Source organism: Bipolaris victoriae (assembly GCF_000527765.1).
Source record: "Bipolaris victoriae FI3 unplaced genomic scaffold scaffold_20, whole genome shotgun sequence".
NCBI classification, from domain to species: Eukaryota; Fungi; Ascomycota; class Dothideomycetes; order Pleosporales; family Pleosporaceae; genus Bipolaris; species Bipolaris victoriae.
In genome coordinates, this window is record NW_014575372.1 from 261,274 (window position 1) to 277,514 (window position 16,241).

The window sequence follows — 16,241 nt, forward strand, 5'->3', positions numbered from 1 at the left end:
CTTCTCATCTGAATAGGTAACATGAGAAAGACTCGTTTCTCATCCCTTTTGTCGGATATGGATCTGATCAGAAGTTATGTGGTATAGGCTGCTTTACTTCACGCAAATAAGGTTTCTGTAGCCGCTCGACCGGATACTTGGGGACTATATACATGTATTTGGAATCATTTTGATCCCTGACATGAGTAATTCCAGACTCGATAAGCAACTCATGCAGTGTCAGCAAGTCTCTCTGCACAAGGCCGGCGGCTTACCAATTGGTAGGAGCACCTGCTATGTAGCTTTCCGGCTTCACCAAGGACCCGTAGGTTAAGGTGTTTTGATGCACCCATGTATGTAAAATGTACCATGGCGTATATTAACGGATGGAAATGTCAAGGCTGTATGCATCACTGTCACTTCCAACTGGCCAATCGAACAGAAACCAACGGACCTTTTCTTAGCGAAGGTTTTTCGAACCCCAATCTTACCAAGATATCCAACCTGGGCCGATTTTCCTCTTTCCCGGACTGCACTTCCAAAATCCCCCCGAGAATGCCTCACGTAACTCTATGTGCTGATTGGGGTGTTCATGTCACTTGCCCAGGCTGGTATAACATGGTTGTCATTGTGAAAAGAATCACAGAGGCTACAGTGAGGTTTGGTAATATTTTAAGTTCACCGGGTTTTGGAAATTGATACAATGATGTCCCCGTTCAGTGCGAATCCCTCGACTCCTTGTGCCAAAATTGGCACTCTAACGCGGGAAGGAAGAGATGATTTGAAGTCCAGATCCAGCAAATATCACGTATGACTGTGTTACACCGGTTTTTTTTTCAATTAAAATAGTGATATCCAACTGGTCGGCACGATTGAGTCATATATCAAACTCCAGAGCATCATTCCCTGTCCCTCTCGTCTCTGGTTCCAATCATGGCAAGGAGCTTTCAAAACCGTACGTGTAGGAGGGCATTTTGACCGAATTACTGAACAAATTTACTTGGTGACTACTGCATATTACCTATACTAACAACCAGGACATCACAAAGATGAGAAGTATTTCCTGGTCTCGAAACCCATCTCACGCCTATGGGACTTCAGCGGCTATACGCAATACAATTACAGTGGGCCATCTCTTCGAAAATATCTAATTACCAAGCCAACTCAGAGGTCAACAAAGTGCCGCTGAAGAATTGGGAGCAGCAACATGGCCCTATTAAGAATAAGGATATGGATTTCACTAACCGTGTGACATGAAATCTGAACGACTCCCTGACACCCAACAACAACGCGAAGTACTACATCCATGGCCATGACCTGCTTTCCAACAACACCAATCAGTCATCTGCGGCTGAAGACGTGATCATAGCCATTGACATCACGTGCAGCTCAGCATGTGGCATTTCAGCTAACCCAATACGAAAGCGCGCTGGCATTACGATGGCCGCGCTTGGAGGCCAACCGCAGAAGAACACGAAGCAGGCCAGATGTGGCACCACGAGGACTGACTACTTCGATTGGGGGGCGACATCCGCGACATGGCAAGACATGTCATCGCCAACCTGACGAGCACGCCCGATGAAAGCCGCTCGTCTCGATAACACGGAGTAACACGAAGCTCGATACGAGCGCGGCTGGGAAGTCTTGTCGCCGAGAGTACTTGGTTGGACAGGAACCTTTTTTATCATTGGTAGTGTTACATTGTACTATCCGGCTATCCGTAGCCGGCGACCTCAGGTTTGAGGAGAAAAGGATCAACGAACGAGGTGGAGCGATGGGAAAGGGGGGGGGGCTTCACTCAAGATTTACTGATTTACCTGCTTTGATACACACGAAACTTACACTTTTTTCCTTTTGCTCTTCTGGGCTTTGGGACATCTAGTTTGACGCAGTACAACTACCTTGTATAGTAATCATAATCCATACTCCAAGAAGAAGAAGAAGAAGAAGAAGAAGAAGAAGCTGCGATGTCACACTACTTCCAAGTCTTGACCATATTAACCTGTTTTTTATGCCTACAAACCTCGTATCGCGCTCTCTCTCTCTCTCTTGCTTCCCTTAGGCAGTTTTATTCTCGATTCCCCGATACAATCCACCATCATCATCTCCTCCTGACTCGCCCGCATGACACCACACATGCACATACACAAAGCCGACTCCGTATCAACTCGCTAGCAAACCAACCAAACCCTTCCCCTCGTCATTCTGCATCACGAATCCACCTTCCCAATTACCCCCATCTCGATGCAACGAAATCTCGATTCCACTAAAAAAGAAGAGAGAGCGGAAGAGAAAGAAAAAACGACTAAAAGCAATCTTCGATGTCCAAAAAAAAAGCTAAAAGTTGAGAGAGTCTCCTAGTATACCGTAGACAATAGTTTTGTTACTCTACTAACCCCCAACAACAACAAGCGCGCCGCGTCGCGCCCCTTCCCCCTTCCTCTCTTCCTCACCTCGTATACCCAAACCCTACCGCACTCATCGGCCGATGCCCGGTAGTTCAGCAACCACCGCACACCAACTTACAACATACATATCACTCGCAAAGAAAGAGAAGAGAAGAGAAAAAAAACGCACCTCGGCACATGATCTCTCCTTCCATCCTTTCTCTCCGCGCAAGTGGTGCCAAGCCCCTAAACCCGTCCATTGATCACTAAACATAATAATAAGATAGGTCAAGTAGATTAGGGAAGAATAAAAATCTCCCGATGCCCTGCATGAAGCACTGACACTATTAAGCTATGGGGGTTGGGGGTTGGGCAACTTTTTTTAAGCGTTGCATCTAACGCTTCATATTACGACCGCGACCCCCACTCTTGTTTATGCACGGCATCTGGGTTTACTCGATAACTTGGGAGCTACTGGATTTGGTATGTATTTCGGGTGGAGTGGGAGGGGAGGGGAGATACGATGGGTAAGGTAGGCGGGTAGATGTTGTTAGACACGTGCGTAGGTGCGTGCGTGTGTGGGTACAGTAGGCTCGGGAAAGCGGAGTTAATGTGTCCCCATACATAGGTCCTTTGTTTTTTCTTGCTTAAGAAGTTGTTGCATAAACAATGCGTGATGCATATGAAGACTTTGATCGCGACGTGAAGATAAAAAAATGCGGATGGTATGCTATGGGCTCAGAAACAAAAAAAAACTGGATTTACTCGGGGCAGCAATGTGTTGGGCAAGGCTAAGAGGAGAGGTTTACGGGTTGCTGGGTAAAGCGGCCGGATGTAGCGCGTAGAATTAAATAATAGAAGGATCGTTACTTTTTCTCTTGTCTTGTTCTTGCGACATCGTGTGGATTACTCAACATGGTAGTGCGAGGGGGAGAAGGTGAGGTGAGGACAGATGCGGAAATAGAAGGGCCCAGACCGGTGTGGAGACTTGTCGTTTGCGGAAAAAAAGAGAGTCAGGTTCATGCGGGATGCGTAGCGCAAGGGCAAAACAAGGGAAAGAAGCAAGGCCGTTTTTTTCTTGCTTGCAGCCTGGTTTTTTTTTTCTTGCGTAACTTGGTCGCTAGAGCAGATCTGATCTAGAGAACTGGGGAGCTAGCGAACTTGGCCTTATCTAAACTCCGGCGAGTTGAGGCGTTTGTGAAGTGGTTTGAGGAGCTGAATGGTGTGTTCTCGACGTGCATCGTACCGCATGCTAGAGAGCGAATAAGGTTGGTGGGAGCAGCTTACATCTAGGGTTGGTGAGAAAGAAAACATAATGGCAACGCGGGCTGTTTGAAGGAAGCGTAGTGATTTTTTTTACTTTACCCGGGGTGCTGGGACCTGTTCGTCATCGTCGATGGCAGATGGTTGTGCATCGGCACGGGTTGGTTCCCGTTGCAGATCAAGACGGAAGCGTGGATGCGGCGGTTTGACCTTTACGACCATGATGCCTGTCCATCTCGATTGCCCTTTTAAAATCGGCAGAAAGAAAAAGACGGAAGACGCCCAAAAACAGTAGTCAAACAGCGGCAGGGCAGGTGGGAAAAAAAGGTGCGCACGGACGGCGGGAAATAAGATGCATCCACATCGGACACGGGAGATCTTCGATGGCCGCCTGACATCGTCGATGTGTCAAAGACGGAGACTGTGCGCGGGGTCACCAACGCCAAGAGGGTTTGGGGAAAGGCCCCAACTGTCATGATTTGGAGGAAAAGGCATTGGACGGGTGACGCGATAGGGCTGCGCGTTTGCGTGCTTGTTAGTCAAGTGAGGCGACAATGCGTACACTCGGCAATGATGTGATTTGGCGACCGAGGGAAATGTCACTGCAGGCTCCGACACAATTGAGATCCCATGACGGCACATGTCGCAAGCGCCGCGCGAGGAGAGAAGAAAAGAGTGAGGTAGAAATGACAGCGGAGGGATGATACCTGTTGAGCCCAGGAAACTTCATCGCAAGATCTCGACACATGCGAAACACACTTGTGTGGTTGTGTTTCCCCTCTTCTCGCCATCGTTATCCCCGCACGCGTAACCAAAGTTGTGGGCATTAGCGGATCGATAAACAGGATCTCGATAACCTAATAAGGTTTTATTTTTGGGGAACACCAGTAGACAAAGCTCCCGCACACGCATATACCAAACTGGCCCAGCGAACCTTGTTGCAACGAAGTTTGTCTGGAGAGAGGGGCAGGCAGCCAACGATGCGCTGCGGAGAGGCATCTGACACCAACATTGGACACTGGATGCCTTTGTCCTGGTTGGGCAGTTTGATTGCGATCCCGCGATCTCTGGCTCAAAGTCCGGGTCAGCAAAAAGCCTGCATATTGGATGTGCATGTGTATGTGTGTGTGCGTGGTGGGCGTGCGTGAGCAAGCGAGTGGGAGGGGGTCAAGAAAAGATGGGTAGTTGATTAAACACGGCTCCCAATCTGCACCAGAATCAGCCCGTCACGCGAAAGGGCAAAGGCTTTTGTCGATTGCAGGGCAAGCGGGACGATGATGGTGGCGTCGCATGCGCACAAACACCCCACTCTTTTTTCTTCATCTCTTTCTTCTCTTGTCGATGGAAGCAAAAGGGTGTCAGGATCGGGATGGGGATCGGATTTTGCACAATTGCCATACCCACAATTAATCTGGGCGGGCGATCTCATCAGGCCAATTACGTGCATATGGAAAGGGCGATTGCGCTTAGCGAACGCCACCTTGGAAGAAGGGACGTGTTATGTAAGTTGACTTTTGCGCGTGCTCCGTGCCATCATCCCCCCTTCGCCGTCTACACCGGCGACCAAGATAACTGCCTGCTACCACTACCGCGCCCTGCTCAAAGTCTAACGTTCCGGCACAACAAAGACGTGGTAGTGCGATCAGCGGCGAGCATTGTACATCGGCGATGAAAGATGCAACACGGAGGTGCGACTCTAGACTGTAGCAGGCAAACATCTACACGCCCTGCACGGCAACCTGTGTACGTACGTACGTATGTACGCCATTACAATTGATGAGGGACTGGGCGCGGAGAATAGAGTGAGATCAACGTGGGGCCCTATGACGGGAGTTGGACGCCAGACGCCGACCGGTGGGTTGCGCGGGGGCGAAGAATGTTTTACAATGCCTTCATTCTGACGTGCCTGATGGCATTCAATATTGCGCGTCCATCTGAAGTCGTCGTAGCCATCGTGAATCTTTGTCGTCGCTGCACACTGCTTGCGTCAATTCCAGCGGCAAAGCGTTTAATCACCGTGACCGGCTCTTATCCAAATGCGGATGCGCGTGCATCGCATGCAAATATGTACATGGTGTATGAGTAGAGAGCGAGTAAGTATAGCTGGGGCTGCAGCCGTTGGAGGTTTAGTGTGCCTGTCCCCCCATGTATGCGACTGTGAAGTTTCCAGCAATCGGCGGATGCTGTGTGGACATTGGACGGGGGCTTGGCAGGTACTAGTTGTTCCCCACTGACAACCTATCACTTCACCCCGACACCAGGCGTACCACTTGCACACACACTGCCGTGCCGGCTCACTTGCCCAACAACGACAATGCAATCAATCAATCAATCAATTTGAACAGTACTTGACACAATCTCGTATACAATGACAAGGGGGTATCATATTTCTCTCGTTCTCTCATCGTCAAACAGGCCGGCTATAGTGCAGCGTGATGCTGCAAAGTATAGCTCTATGTACATATAGTTGGCTTGGCGCTCAATGCGCCCATGTCCTCCCTGTCTCGTGCAGATGCAGATAGCAGCAACCAGATATTGGGTACCAGCTGATGGGCACCAATATACGCTGCCAACGCTTCTTCCCCTCTTTCCTCTAACCTTGATTCCCTTCTCGGGCCTCTCTAGTGGCGCTTCATAATCATGCGCTCGGTCCTATTTCCTCGGTGCCAGTGTTTTCCAAGCTACGGCTGAACGTGCAGGTGGCAGTGTCAGTGATGGGTGATAGTGATAGTCGCAGTAGTGGCGGGCGCCTTGATAGCACAGTCGTGTGTGTGTGTGTGCATGTAAGAGTGTTTGTGGTAAAGGAGCTGTCGAGCCATGCAGGTGGGTGGGTGGATGGATGGATGGATGGATGGATGTATCCAGGCAGTGGAGCAGCGGCCTAGCCGCGTCGGCGTACTTGTAGCGGACAGTGTGGGGCGGCCAGGGGACAAGCTTCAGCCAGCGCTGTAGCCAGTCATCCTAGCGCAGTGGCTGCAGTAGTAGCGGTTGGTGCCAATCTGGTACATGTTGGCCAGGCACTGGCGGCGGCAGCGGCAACAGGACAGCGTTGATGGGGGTGTGTAGCTGGAACTGGACGCCGAGCTGGCCGAGCTGTTGGACGAGGCACTCGAGGCGCGAGGCTGTGGCTGGAGAGGATCTGGCGAGGGCCGGTGGGAAGCGTCGGTTTGCAGTTGCAGCAGACGCGAGGCGTCGGCGTCGGCGGACATGAACGATAGACGGCCTGGACGGAAGGCCAGCAGTGGGTTGGCGGGGTCCGAAGGGGTGCAGGCCTGGTACTCGGACACGGGGCTGGTCGAGGGCGTCTCTGCAGAAAAGTGTGCGGCGGGCAGGATGCTGAAGTAGCAGAGGGACGGGGTGGTGGATAAGGTTGTGGACAGGTCGTCTGAAGCGAGGTGATGTGCCGTCATGGTATGTCGAGGTGGATGTCTTTGTGCTCTTGGATGACGGGGGGTGTGAATCAGCGGACAGTACGAGGGATCGCAGCCGGGTAGATATATGCTCGCACAACACATCGGGCCATGCACATGGGCCAGGGCCAGACGAGCAGCGATTGGCATGTGGCTGGGCATGCGACTGCGACAGTGCCGGGCGCTCCCAAGCACAAGGGCGACCAAGGGCGACCAAGGGCAACTCACACGGCCTGGCTGCCTTGGGTTGCCGGCTGAGCGAGGGCGTGCAACTGGCGATCCAGGGTGTGGTCTCGATCGCGGCCTCCCTTGCACCGCCGCCCAATGGGCCCCGAATGCCCACCTGCCCTATGTCCGCCGTGTCCCCGCGCCCACACACACCCACTCACTCACGCTGTCTACTACTCTTTTGCTAGCACCCTCTGCTAGTCTGCTAGTCGCCATCGAGATCAACCACATCGCCGCTACCTCTGATCGCATCCACAACTGAAACTGAACATGTGCACGCTTGCAGCTTGTTCCCGCCCCAGTGCGCTACCCACTGCCACGGGCGTTTCGCCCTCCGGACCACGTCGTCGCCGTCGCCGTCACGTATTACCGGCTGCTTACGGCTGACTGTGTACACTACTTACTCCACACCATCTATGCCACTGACTGACGGACTGGCGGACTGAATGCGCGTATGCGTGCCTGGCACAGCCCCCCCCCGCTGCCTATCTGTTGCTCAGCAACCCACGGCTTGCGCAACCACCGACCGCAGCCATCCGTCGCATCCTTATACAAAACAGACTTAATCAACTCACACACATGCCGCAACCAGGAACGCCCGCTTCGCCCACTGCTCCGGAGTAACGCGCGTATGTCTACTACTGTACTGCTACCCACACCCCCTCCTCTCCGCTTGCCGAGCCCACCGGCCCTTCGCCCAACACCACCTGCCCGTCGACACAACCCGTTCCCCATGCGGTAGTTTCTCTCCTAGCCATGGATTCCAGTTTGCACCGCGGACTTTGCGACCGCTATTCTCGCAGCCTGTGGTTGCGAGCCCATCGTCGGTCTCTTAGCGGGCCGAACCGTTGGTTCGCGGTCTAGATCCACGGCCGTGAACACCAGGTCACGTTGCAGGAACCACCTTGAACATGCCAGGCCCCTGCACTATGCCTACTTAGCACTGCCTTAGCAGCAGGCAATCAAGTCAAGACTGGACGCGCTTCTCTACCCATCCATTGCTTGCATACACATCTCCCCCAGCTTTTGCACCTACCTACCTACCTACCCGCCCGCTGCTCCATGTTATGCAGGATCCCCTAACCACCCTGTCCTGCTCAAAACGGATCAATCCTCTTCCATATTTCACCGCTTCATCAAACATGCAACCGTGCCAGACATGTCCCCCGGCTGTCTGCCACGGCGTTTCAAAGAGCACGGCACAAACGGCACTCTACCCATGGCGCCGCCGGTCTAAACCTTGCCTCACATCTCGGAGGGATTCTGCGCAGTGATACTCGCTCGTTGCGTGTTTGAATGTCGACGTGGACCTGCATAAAGGCGCTCTCAGCAGTTGACCTTGGGTCGCAATCACACTCCTCAGGGTGCGCCTTCAACCGTGCGTTGCATGGCCTAGCCCTGCATGCCCTGTGCAATAATGCCTCTGTTGAATAACTTCCACCTGGTCGAAAGCAAAACAGCGCACCATCTTGTGGCAACCACTCATTGGAGCGTCGCCCGTTATCGTCCTCTGCGCCCCTTTTCCCTTGAAAAGTCTGTGCATGGGACCGCCTTGTATGTTTTTGGTACAGGATCTGCCTCGCCTTGTCCGAACTGGTAGGCTTTTTCTTTCGTGCCTAGCCACTATCCACCGAGAGCGCTCCCATCGAAACTACATATGGTCCGATCTGAGTCTTGCATTAACACAAAGTTTCCGGCAGTTGACGGGTCCTAGCAAACACCATAGTCTTGGCCAATTTGCCTATTCCCGGCCAGGAATATGCTCTTGCTTTTTTTCTCAGGTCATAAAAAAGCAAGTCAAGAGGTAGACGTGGTTCTTTGTGGTTCGAACATGCACAATGCACATCGTTCCTCTGGACCATGTCTTGGGTATAGTAGCGTACTCAAACGTGCTCAGAAATGTCTGGTACACGATGCACCAGAGTTTTGCTCGACATGCAGTAGAGTGAATAAGCAAACAAAGGAGCCACAGTTGCAACTCCCTCTCTTTCTCATTCTAGCCTACCGCCAAATGGGCACACATGCGCTGACTACGAGCTGGCGTACAGCAGAATGTATGCAAGCCCATTCACACCCGTTTCCTCTAATGCACCGGTTTTGGACATGTCTCCCCGGTTCAATAGAGTACATACATATACGTCGTGCACATGTGTTGATGTAGAGTAGCGGGGACAATCACATGACTGCATCATGGGCTAGGCCTAAATGCCTCCCGTTGTCCAAACGTTGTTCATTGGTGGCTTGACGGTGACGGTCATGTGCAGTGCTCACCTGTCTGCTGTAGAAAAGTATACTTCTGTTGCTGTTCTTTCCATCCTTTCATCAGGGCCTCTTGAATGTTTTGTTCTGGCGCCTTGCGGTAGCCCTCAATAATCGCGCAAATCGCGCCATGACAGGCCGGAGAGCAATGCGACGTCTGCCACGGAAATAGCTGCACGGGTTGCTCAAAATGGACGCCGGCTACGAGGGCCGACTGCACCTCGATTTCATCTCGTAGGCGGTCCCCCAACCCTTCTTCTTTATCGCCTTCATCTTTTCTCTCCGTTTTGTTTTTACGTAGAATCGAAGAAACTAGTCAATCAACAGCTGCGCACGTCACTATCGTCACTGGCCCGCTACACGAAATACCGGCACATAGCCCCACCAACCAGGCCAACCCCTCCACCGCGTGCCTGCAAACTTCACTCCACCAACACTATACACACTCACATACACACACTTTTGCACAATGGGAAAGCCTCCGAATCTATACGCCTTTCAGAGTGCCGCCGAGCTTGCCCCAAGCCTGCGCGCCTACATCCTCGATGCCCAGAATGCCGCCCTTGACCGTCATCATGTCTTCCGTGTCGCAGTCTCCGGCGGCTCGCTGCCCAAGACGCTGGCGCAAGCGCTTTTGAAGGAGACCAATGGCGAAGGCAAGGTCCAATTCGATAAATGGGAAATTTTCTATGCCGACGAGCGCGCCGTGCCCCTCGACCATGAAGACAGCAACCACCGGTTGGTCAAGGAGGAGCTTCTGGATAAGATACCGCAAGAACTAGGCACACCCAAGGTCTACCCAATCGACGTCAAGTATCTCGACGATGTACAAGAGTTGGCCGACCAGTACGAAAAGACGCTTGTCAGCGTTTTTGCTGCCCGCGACAGCGTAAAGCTACCATTGTTCGACCTGCTTCTACTGGGCTGCGGACCCGACGGACACACTTGCAGCTTGTTCCCAGGCTCCGACCTTCTCCGCGAAACCGAAGCCTGGGTTCTCCCCATTTCCGATTCTCCGAAGCCTCCGCCAAAACGCATCACCATCTCGCTCCCCGTTGCGCAACACGGACTGAAGATTGCCTTTGTGGCGACTGGCGGAGGAAAGAAGGACATCATGCGCCAGATATTTGATACCGATGAGGGACAGCAGTTGCCGTGCGGTCTGGTGAACCACAAGGGCGGAGAGCGGGTAAGCTGGTTCGTTGACTACCCTGCTATCGAGGGTGTGTCTTTTCCAGCTCGCCGCGGCAGCTTGTGAGCATGAGGTTTGCAAAGTATGCTTTCTCACTCTGTGCTACGTCGCTTGCAGCGGCAAAGGCGGGACCTCTTTGCAATTGCATGTGCGTGACCCCCGACTCAGAGTTGCATGCGGTTGTGCTTTCGCGACAGGAAATCCATCATGTAGCTGGACGACCGCATCACGAAGTAAGCATTGTGTCAGACAGTCAGCTTAGGTACAATAGATTACGAACCATCTACGGCATTATTCACTTTAGTCTCAAGCCCTCTGCTTCCATCGTCATACCTGAACAGCTATCGATAACAGTCCCAGGCCCCTTTAGGCTTAGCGCTAGATGCCCCGAGCTTTAGCCCCGTCAACATCCCCATGTTTCGTGTGTTTGCAACTTGCTCGACAACGAACACCAGCCCAGCTCATCCACGACGATAACTTTGTCTGCGTCAACATGAGTGCTAAGCCTGTCTCACAAATAGGAAGGATCAGTAATGCACCTCCACGGTCCCGGGTAATTTCCAGTCTCGCCTTATGGCCTGGCAGAACCTAACAGACGCCAGAATGCCGGTACTGTCGCCTCATTGCAGAGTGATGCAGAGGGTACGAAGCCTCGCAGCTTGCTTCCACAGCCAGGGCAGCACAGATATAACACTCGCTCAAGTATCCTTCCGGAACCTTCTGAGCCTGAGGCCGAGGACACGAGACCCAGCTCAAGTGATGCCCAGTCACCGCCAAAGGCTGCAACGTCAGCACAAGAGGACCAGGCTGCAGGCACGGCGCCAGGACAGCTCCGTCCACGGGCAGTGTACCAACATGGTACTCCTTCATCCCAATCGGCTGGTCAAGGTGACAAGACAAGCTCCCGCTCTATACGTCCACCTACTTCAGTGAGCAAGCTTGCTGAGCCTCAAAAGGTTGGACTAGGCCGGTCTCAATCATTACGGAAGCCAATTGCTACATCTCAGATAGGCCAGTCCTCAGTACTGAGCGGCCACGCTCGTACACAGTCTACCAGTACTATATCGACCGGGAGACGGGATCTTGCAAAGGCAACTACCGGCACAGAGCGTCCCAAATCTATTTCCACAGCACCAAGCCGTATTACAAAGGCCAGCAATGCCTCTGTAGATACAGTACCTAGCACTTCCAGAATATCGGCAAGGACCACAGGACTAGGACGCACGGCGAGTGTCAGGACTAGGTCCGATGCACCAGCTGCTGTTGCCGGTAGTGGTGTGACATCCAAGTCTGAAGAATCTTCTGTGATCCAGCCAAAGCGGAAAGAGGCAGCTGCAGATGAAACTAAGAAGACCAGTCGGCCCGCTTTCAGTACCCTTCAACAGCACTTCACACCACGCAAGACCGGCAAAGCCCCGACTGCGTCATTCATCAACCCCGCTCCTCAGCCTGTATCCCATTCACTTCCTCCCGAGATAGCCAGTCTACAGTCCGACCTACTTCAACTCCATCTCTTACATCGGTCATCTGCGGACGTGAGTCAGCGCTGGGAGCAGAGTGCAAAGCGTGTTTTGCACTCCAAGTTTGACGAGGTTGCTAGTTTGCATCAGGTCATGCTAGAAAATGAACGCGCTGGTCAAGAACAGAGGAACCTCCAATCCTTACTTGAATGGAGCAATGGTGGCTCGACGGCAGGTCTAGTCGAGCATGTACAGATTCTCTCAGAACCTCTTCATGAGCTTCCATCGCTGGTCGAGCCAGGCGGTCGTCTCCAGCGTCTCGTAGTAGATTTTGAGCAATGGATTTCGTGGGTGCAAGAGATACGGTCTGCCCGGGGAGGTCATGCTAGTGGAAGCAATGCCCTTGGAACGATCGAAGGTCTCGGAGATTCATGGAAGGCGGAAACTGCAGCGCTGATCCGGAAGTTAACCGTATTCGCTAATGATTTAGAGAGGCTGGCGTTACCGACACCCGGATCGAGCATTGCATCCATGGTCGACGCATGCACGACCATTTTGCGTGGGATCCTAGATGAGCTGCAGATAATGCAGAAGATTGAGACTGAAGTCGTTTCAAGGGAGAAGACTTGGGTGGAAGACCGTCTTCGGACCATTGCGCGAGACGTCAGCATGCATGCATCGGATAGCGGAGGGGAGATGACGGCTTGGAGAGATTGAGACGATGGACGGCCAAAGCTAGATGGAAAACATCCATAGGGCTCTTCCTCATGTGTACCCGAGTATGCGCACATGTACCCGCCGCCCATCAAGCGGCTCCCGCGGCATGTTTGCTCAAGGAAGATTAGTCACTGTTGTTGCGCTGTACTATCGTGGCCAGGTATGGTTATCCATGACACATTCCAACATGGCTGTAGTACACACCAAGCGGCAAGGATTCGGGTATAGCTAGCTGGACATTGTCAATGTATTACCTCTGCCTCTGAGGTTGGAAAATTACCGACACGGTTATCTTTTGAGGAATACGCAGGTGCAGCAAAGACCAGACGGCAGCGATTTTCGGTTAGCTTCCATAAATGGCATGACAAGACTTCGGGAGGCCTTGTTTGTTTAAGACTGACTAAGTAGCGCTAACCTCGTACAAGGTGGCACTCATCATTACCAACAATTATCCACCCATCTTACTCAGCACTCATCCCCACGCAACATCATCTCGGTGTTTGCTGTCATTGCCTTTGCTGGAATTTTACCACTTTCCGGACTTTAGTTGCACCACTCGGCATGTTGTCGCCAAGGCCAGCGGATTCAAAGTGTTGCATCGGCCCCCCTTCCTCGTGACCAGCTCGTCCACCTAAGCACTTTTGTTATTTTAGTGGCCTCTTTTGCACAGATTTGGCTTCTTCTGCTCGCGAGTTCTATGAGTACAACCAGGGTATGGTACAGCAGTGGCGTTGACTATTAGCTTACGTACTGGCGGTGCACTTTGGGTACACTGACAGTTCGCGGTAGTGGCCTTCGCTCCAGTTAGTCCGCCACACTGAATGTACTACTGCATCTTCAATGTGCGTTACGTTCGATTATCTACATGTGTTTCCGTTGTAGTGCTGGTGTCGTTCCGGAACAGGCTCCATACCCAGACTGCTGCTAAGTTTATGCGCAGCGCTCGTCACCTTTTTCCAGGCCTATACGCACGCGTTTCACCTGTTATTAGTAATCTCTCAGCACCTGCAGGGCCTTGAGAAGACCTGTTATGTTCTTTAGAATTGATCACTACTAATACCTAAAAAGTAAATCGCAAGTCCGAATGGCGCGAGGCGGCGTCAGCATCCGCTCGTAGAAGGTGAATACAAGGCCAGGTATATCCATGGATTCTCGTGCGGGCGACAAACGACCATGGGAGAACGAAGAAAGCGTTGGCGTTCAACCAAAGCGTCGCAGCTCGATCCTGACTGCCTCCCTTGCCCAGCAGGTTTCCCCGCTCCCGCCACAAGCCGGCTTCTTTGCTCGCGACAGCCTTGCTCTAGACTGTCGGATACTGCCACCGCTTCTCGCCTCTTCATACAGTATTTCAGCTAGCCCTGTCATTATCGCCTCACATTGCTCGCCTCCACCGCCGCCACTCGAGTTGAGTAGATCTGAACGTGGCTCTCATTCTCTTTTCGATGTTTTCGAACATCATCCAAGGCAGAGTGCACACAAACACCACACAGGTACCATTGTCTTTCTTTACTAGATGTAAATTATGCTAGCCGAGAAGCTGGGGAATAGGCTATGATGACTATTGGCGTGGTGCTCTCCATCCATTCGAAGAACGGAGTTGCGACTCGCTCCTCCGTACTCGTAGCTGAAACGATTACAGAGCTCTCAACAATCCCTTCGCTGATTCCTGAACTGCGTGCTAGCCCGCCACGCGCCAAGCGGGCCGTGGATCCTGATCCTATTCCTCAGCAGGTGTCTGCACCAAGGCCAGTAACTTGTTGTCCACCTGATTGCAGGGGCCAGGTATGCTCAAATTCACGCTCTTTGATGCACAAACTTGCTACAGGCCTGGGCGACTTAGTTCATAAACTCAATGATCTGACGCGTACAGAGCCACAAGTCTCGTCCCAGGTAAGCGTTCCAATACGCATTCACACTTGCTGATAAGTAGCGTCAGCCTCTGTTGAAGACATGGCAATGCTGATGCGCTCCAATAGCCACCCACCTCCAGGCACGCCAACGTTGAAGAGTTACTGCAATGGGCTCTCGATCGCGTGCATGAGGGTAATGTACGACTGCAGGAGCACTTGGAGCAGGAACCGATACATAACACAAGATCACAATCTCCACCAGAGGACTCGCCAAATATGCGGAGAGCTCAGCACCATCTGGAGGAACGCGAGGAACAGTCTCCGCTGAGAAGACCGTACCCAGTTCACCATGATTATGGATATTTCACGCGTTCTAATGCATCTCCAGAGGACTCCAGAAGAAATCCCTATGGCATAGCATCAATAGCTGCCGGGGGCTCGCCACAGCAAACAACAGCGTCCTCTGGAGCAATGTACATGCTTCCACAATCACCAACACAGGCTACACAGCCCGTACACCCAACCGTATTGCCTTCGCCATCGTCGCTGAACTTCTCAAGTTCTCAAAGCCTGTCATCAATGACTCCGCCCATCACATCCGCCCATGCTTCAGCACATAATACTCTCTTGCAAGACTTGCAACACCAGGTTACCATCAAGACGCTAGAATTCCGAACTCTCCAACGCGAATACGACAACCTTCTTCAGAAGCTCGAACGTCAGAAAACAAAATGTGCCACTCTTGAAAAGAAGTTTGAAGTCAGTGACTGTGAGATCAACAGTTTGACAGACGAAAAGGAAAAATTGCAAAGTCAAGTTGTAGCCTTGGAAGGACAAGTCGAGGAGCTGCAGCAGAGCCGGGATGAAGCTCGACGCCAGCTGATTGCGAACGGAGCCCAATACATGCGCATCATGGAGATGGCAAATCGCCTGCAGTCCCAGGGAGTAGATGACAAGAAGAAATGGGACGTAGAGAGAACGGAGTTGGAGCAGCGGATTCGCGTGCTGGAAGAAGCCATGGTGACTGGTGACCAGCATCACGTCACGCCAACACCCGGCTCAGAACACCATGCAACACCGATCTACCCCCCAGTACCGGGAGAATCGACGCCCCAGAATCATGCTCCTTCGTCTTCGTCGCAAACCGAGACCATTAATGTTCTCCGAACGGAAATCAATCGGCTTCGTTCGCGCACACAAACACTCGAAAGCGCGGTCAAGACTATGCGGCGGGAAAGTATATCAATTCAGACGGCGGCACGGCAGCTTGTTGATTCAAGTGAGAGAGTGAAGGATGCGGCACGGGATATAGTAGGAGACGGCGAGTGAGAATTCGTTCAACCGCAGTTGATACCCAGGAAATCGAATTGCGGGCAAGAATATTATTGGTATTTGGATGACATATATCTTCATCGAAGATGGGATGAAATTTTCAGCGTCTCATCTATCACGCCTTTGACAAGTTCGGTTGTTGTGATGGAGTAGGAGTTTTGTTA

At 52.3% G+C, this 16,241-nt stretch overlaps 6 protein-coding genes across 6 annotated transcripts; 5 read left to right on the forward strand and 1 right to left on the reverse strand.

The window, feature by feature from the left end:
- Positions 1 to 912: 912 nt before the first annotated feature.
- On the forward strand, positions 913 to 1,168 carry COCVIDRAFT_24460 (hypothetical protein; the record flags this gene model as incomplete). The annotated part of the gene is made up of 2 exons (XM_014703711.1): positions 913 to 934; positions 1,017 to 1,168. 2 exons carry the CDS (start codon positions 913 to 915, stop codon positions 1,166 to 1,168), a joined length of 174 nt encoding a protein of 57 aa, XP_014559197.1.
- A 5,400-nt stretch (positions 1,169 to 6,568) lies between these two features.
- Positions 6,569 to 6,979, reverse strand: COCVIDRAFT_62043 (hypothetical protein; the record flags this gene model as incomplete). The annotated part of the gene is made up of 1 exon (XM_014703786.1): positions 6,569 to 6,979. A coding segment is annotated over one exon (411 nt), but the record flags the coding sequence as incomplete, so codon positions are not given.
- Positions 6,980 to 7,037: 58 nt separating this feature from the next.
- Positions 7,038 to 7,529, forward strand: COCVIDRAFT_13833 (hypothetical protein; the record flags this gene model as incomplete). Its single annotated transcript, XM_014703692.1, has 2 exons — positions 7,038 to 7,040; positions 7,101 to 7,529. 2 exons carry the CDS (start codon positions 7,038 to 7,040, stop codon positions 7,527 to 7,529), a joined length of 432 nt encoding a protein of 143 aa, XP_014559178.1.
- Positions 7,530 to 9,995: 2,466 nt separating this feature from the next.
- On the forward strand, positions 9,996 to 10,784 carry COCVIDRAFT_92460 (hypothetical protein; the record flags this gene model as incomplete). The annotated part of the gene is made up of 1 exon (XM_014703787.1): positions 9,996 to 10,784. The coding sequence occupies one exon, from the start codon at positions 9,996 to 9,998 to the stop codon at positions 10,782 to 10,784; it is 789 nt and encodes a 262-aa protein (XP_014559273.1).
- A 551-nt stretch (positions 10,785 to 11,335) lies between these two features.
- Positions 11,336 to 12,895, forward strand: COCVIDRAFT_92498 (hypothetical protein; the record flags this gene model as incomplete). Its single annotated transcript, XM_014703788.1, has 2 exons — positions 11,336 to 11,474; positions 11,532 to 12,895. Coding segments are annotated over 2 exons (1,503 nt in total), but the record flags the coding sequence as incomplete, so codon positions are not given.
- A 1,144-nt stretch (positions 12,896 to 14,039) lies between these two features.
- Positions 14,040 to 16,074, forward strand: COCVIDRAFT_92261 (hypothetical protein; the record flags this gene model as incomplete). The annotated part of the gene is made up of 3 exons (XM_014703789.1): positions 14,040 to 14,385; positions 14,721 to 14,785; positions 14,872 to 16,074. The coding sequence occupies 3 exons, from the start codon at positions 14,040 to 14,042 to the stop codon at positions 16,072 to 16,074; spliced, it is 1,614 nt and encodes a 537-aa protein (XP_014559275.1).
- Between the last annotated feature and the right edge of the window lie 167 nt (positions 16,075 to 16,241).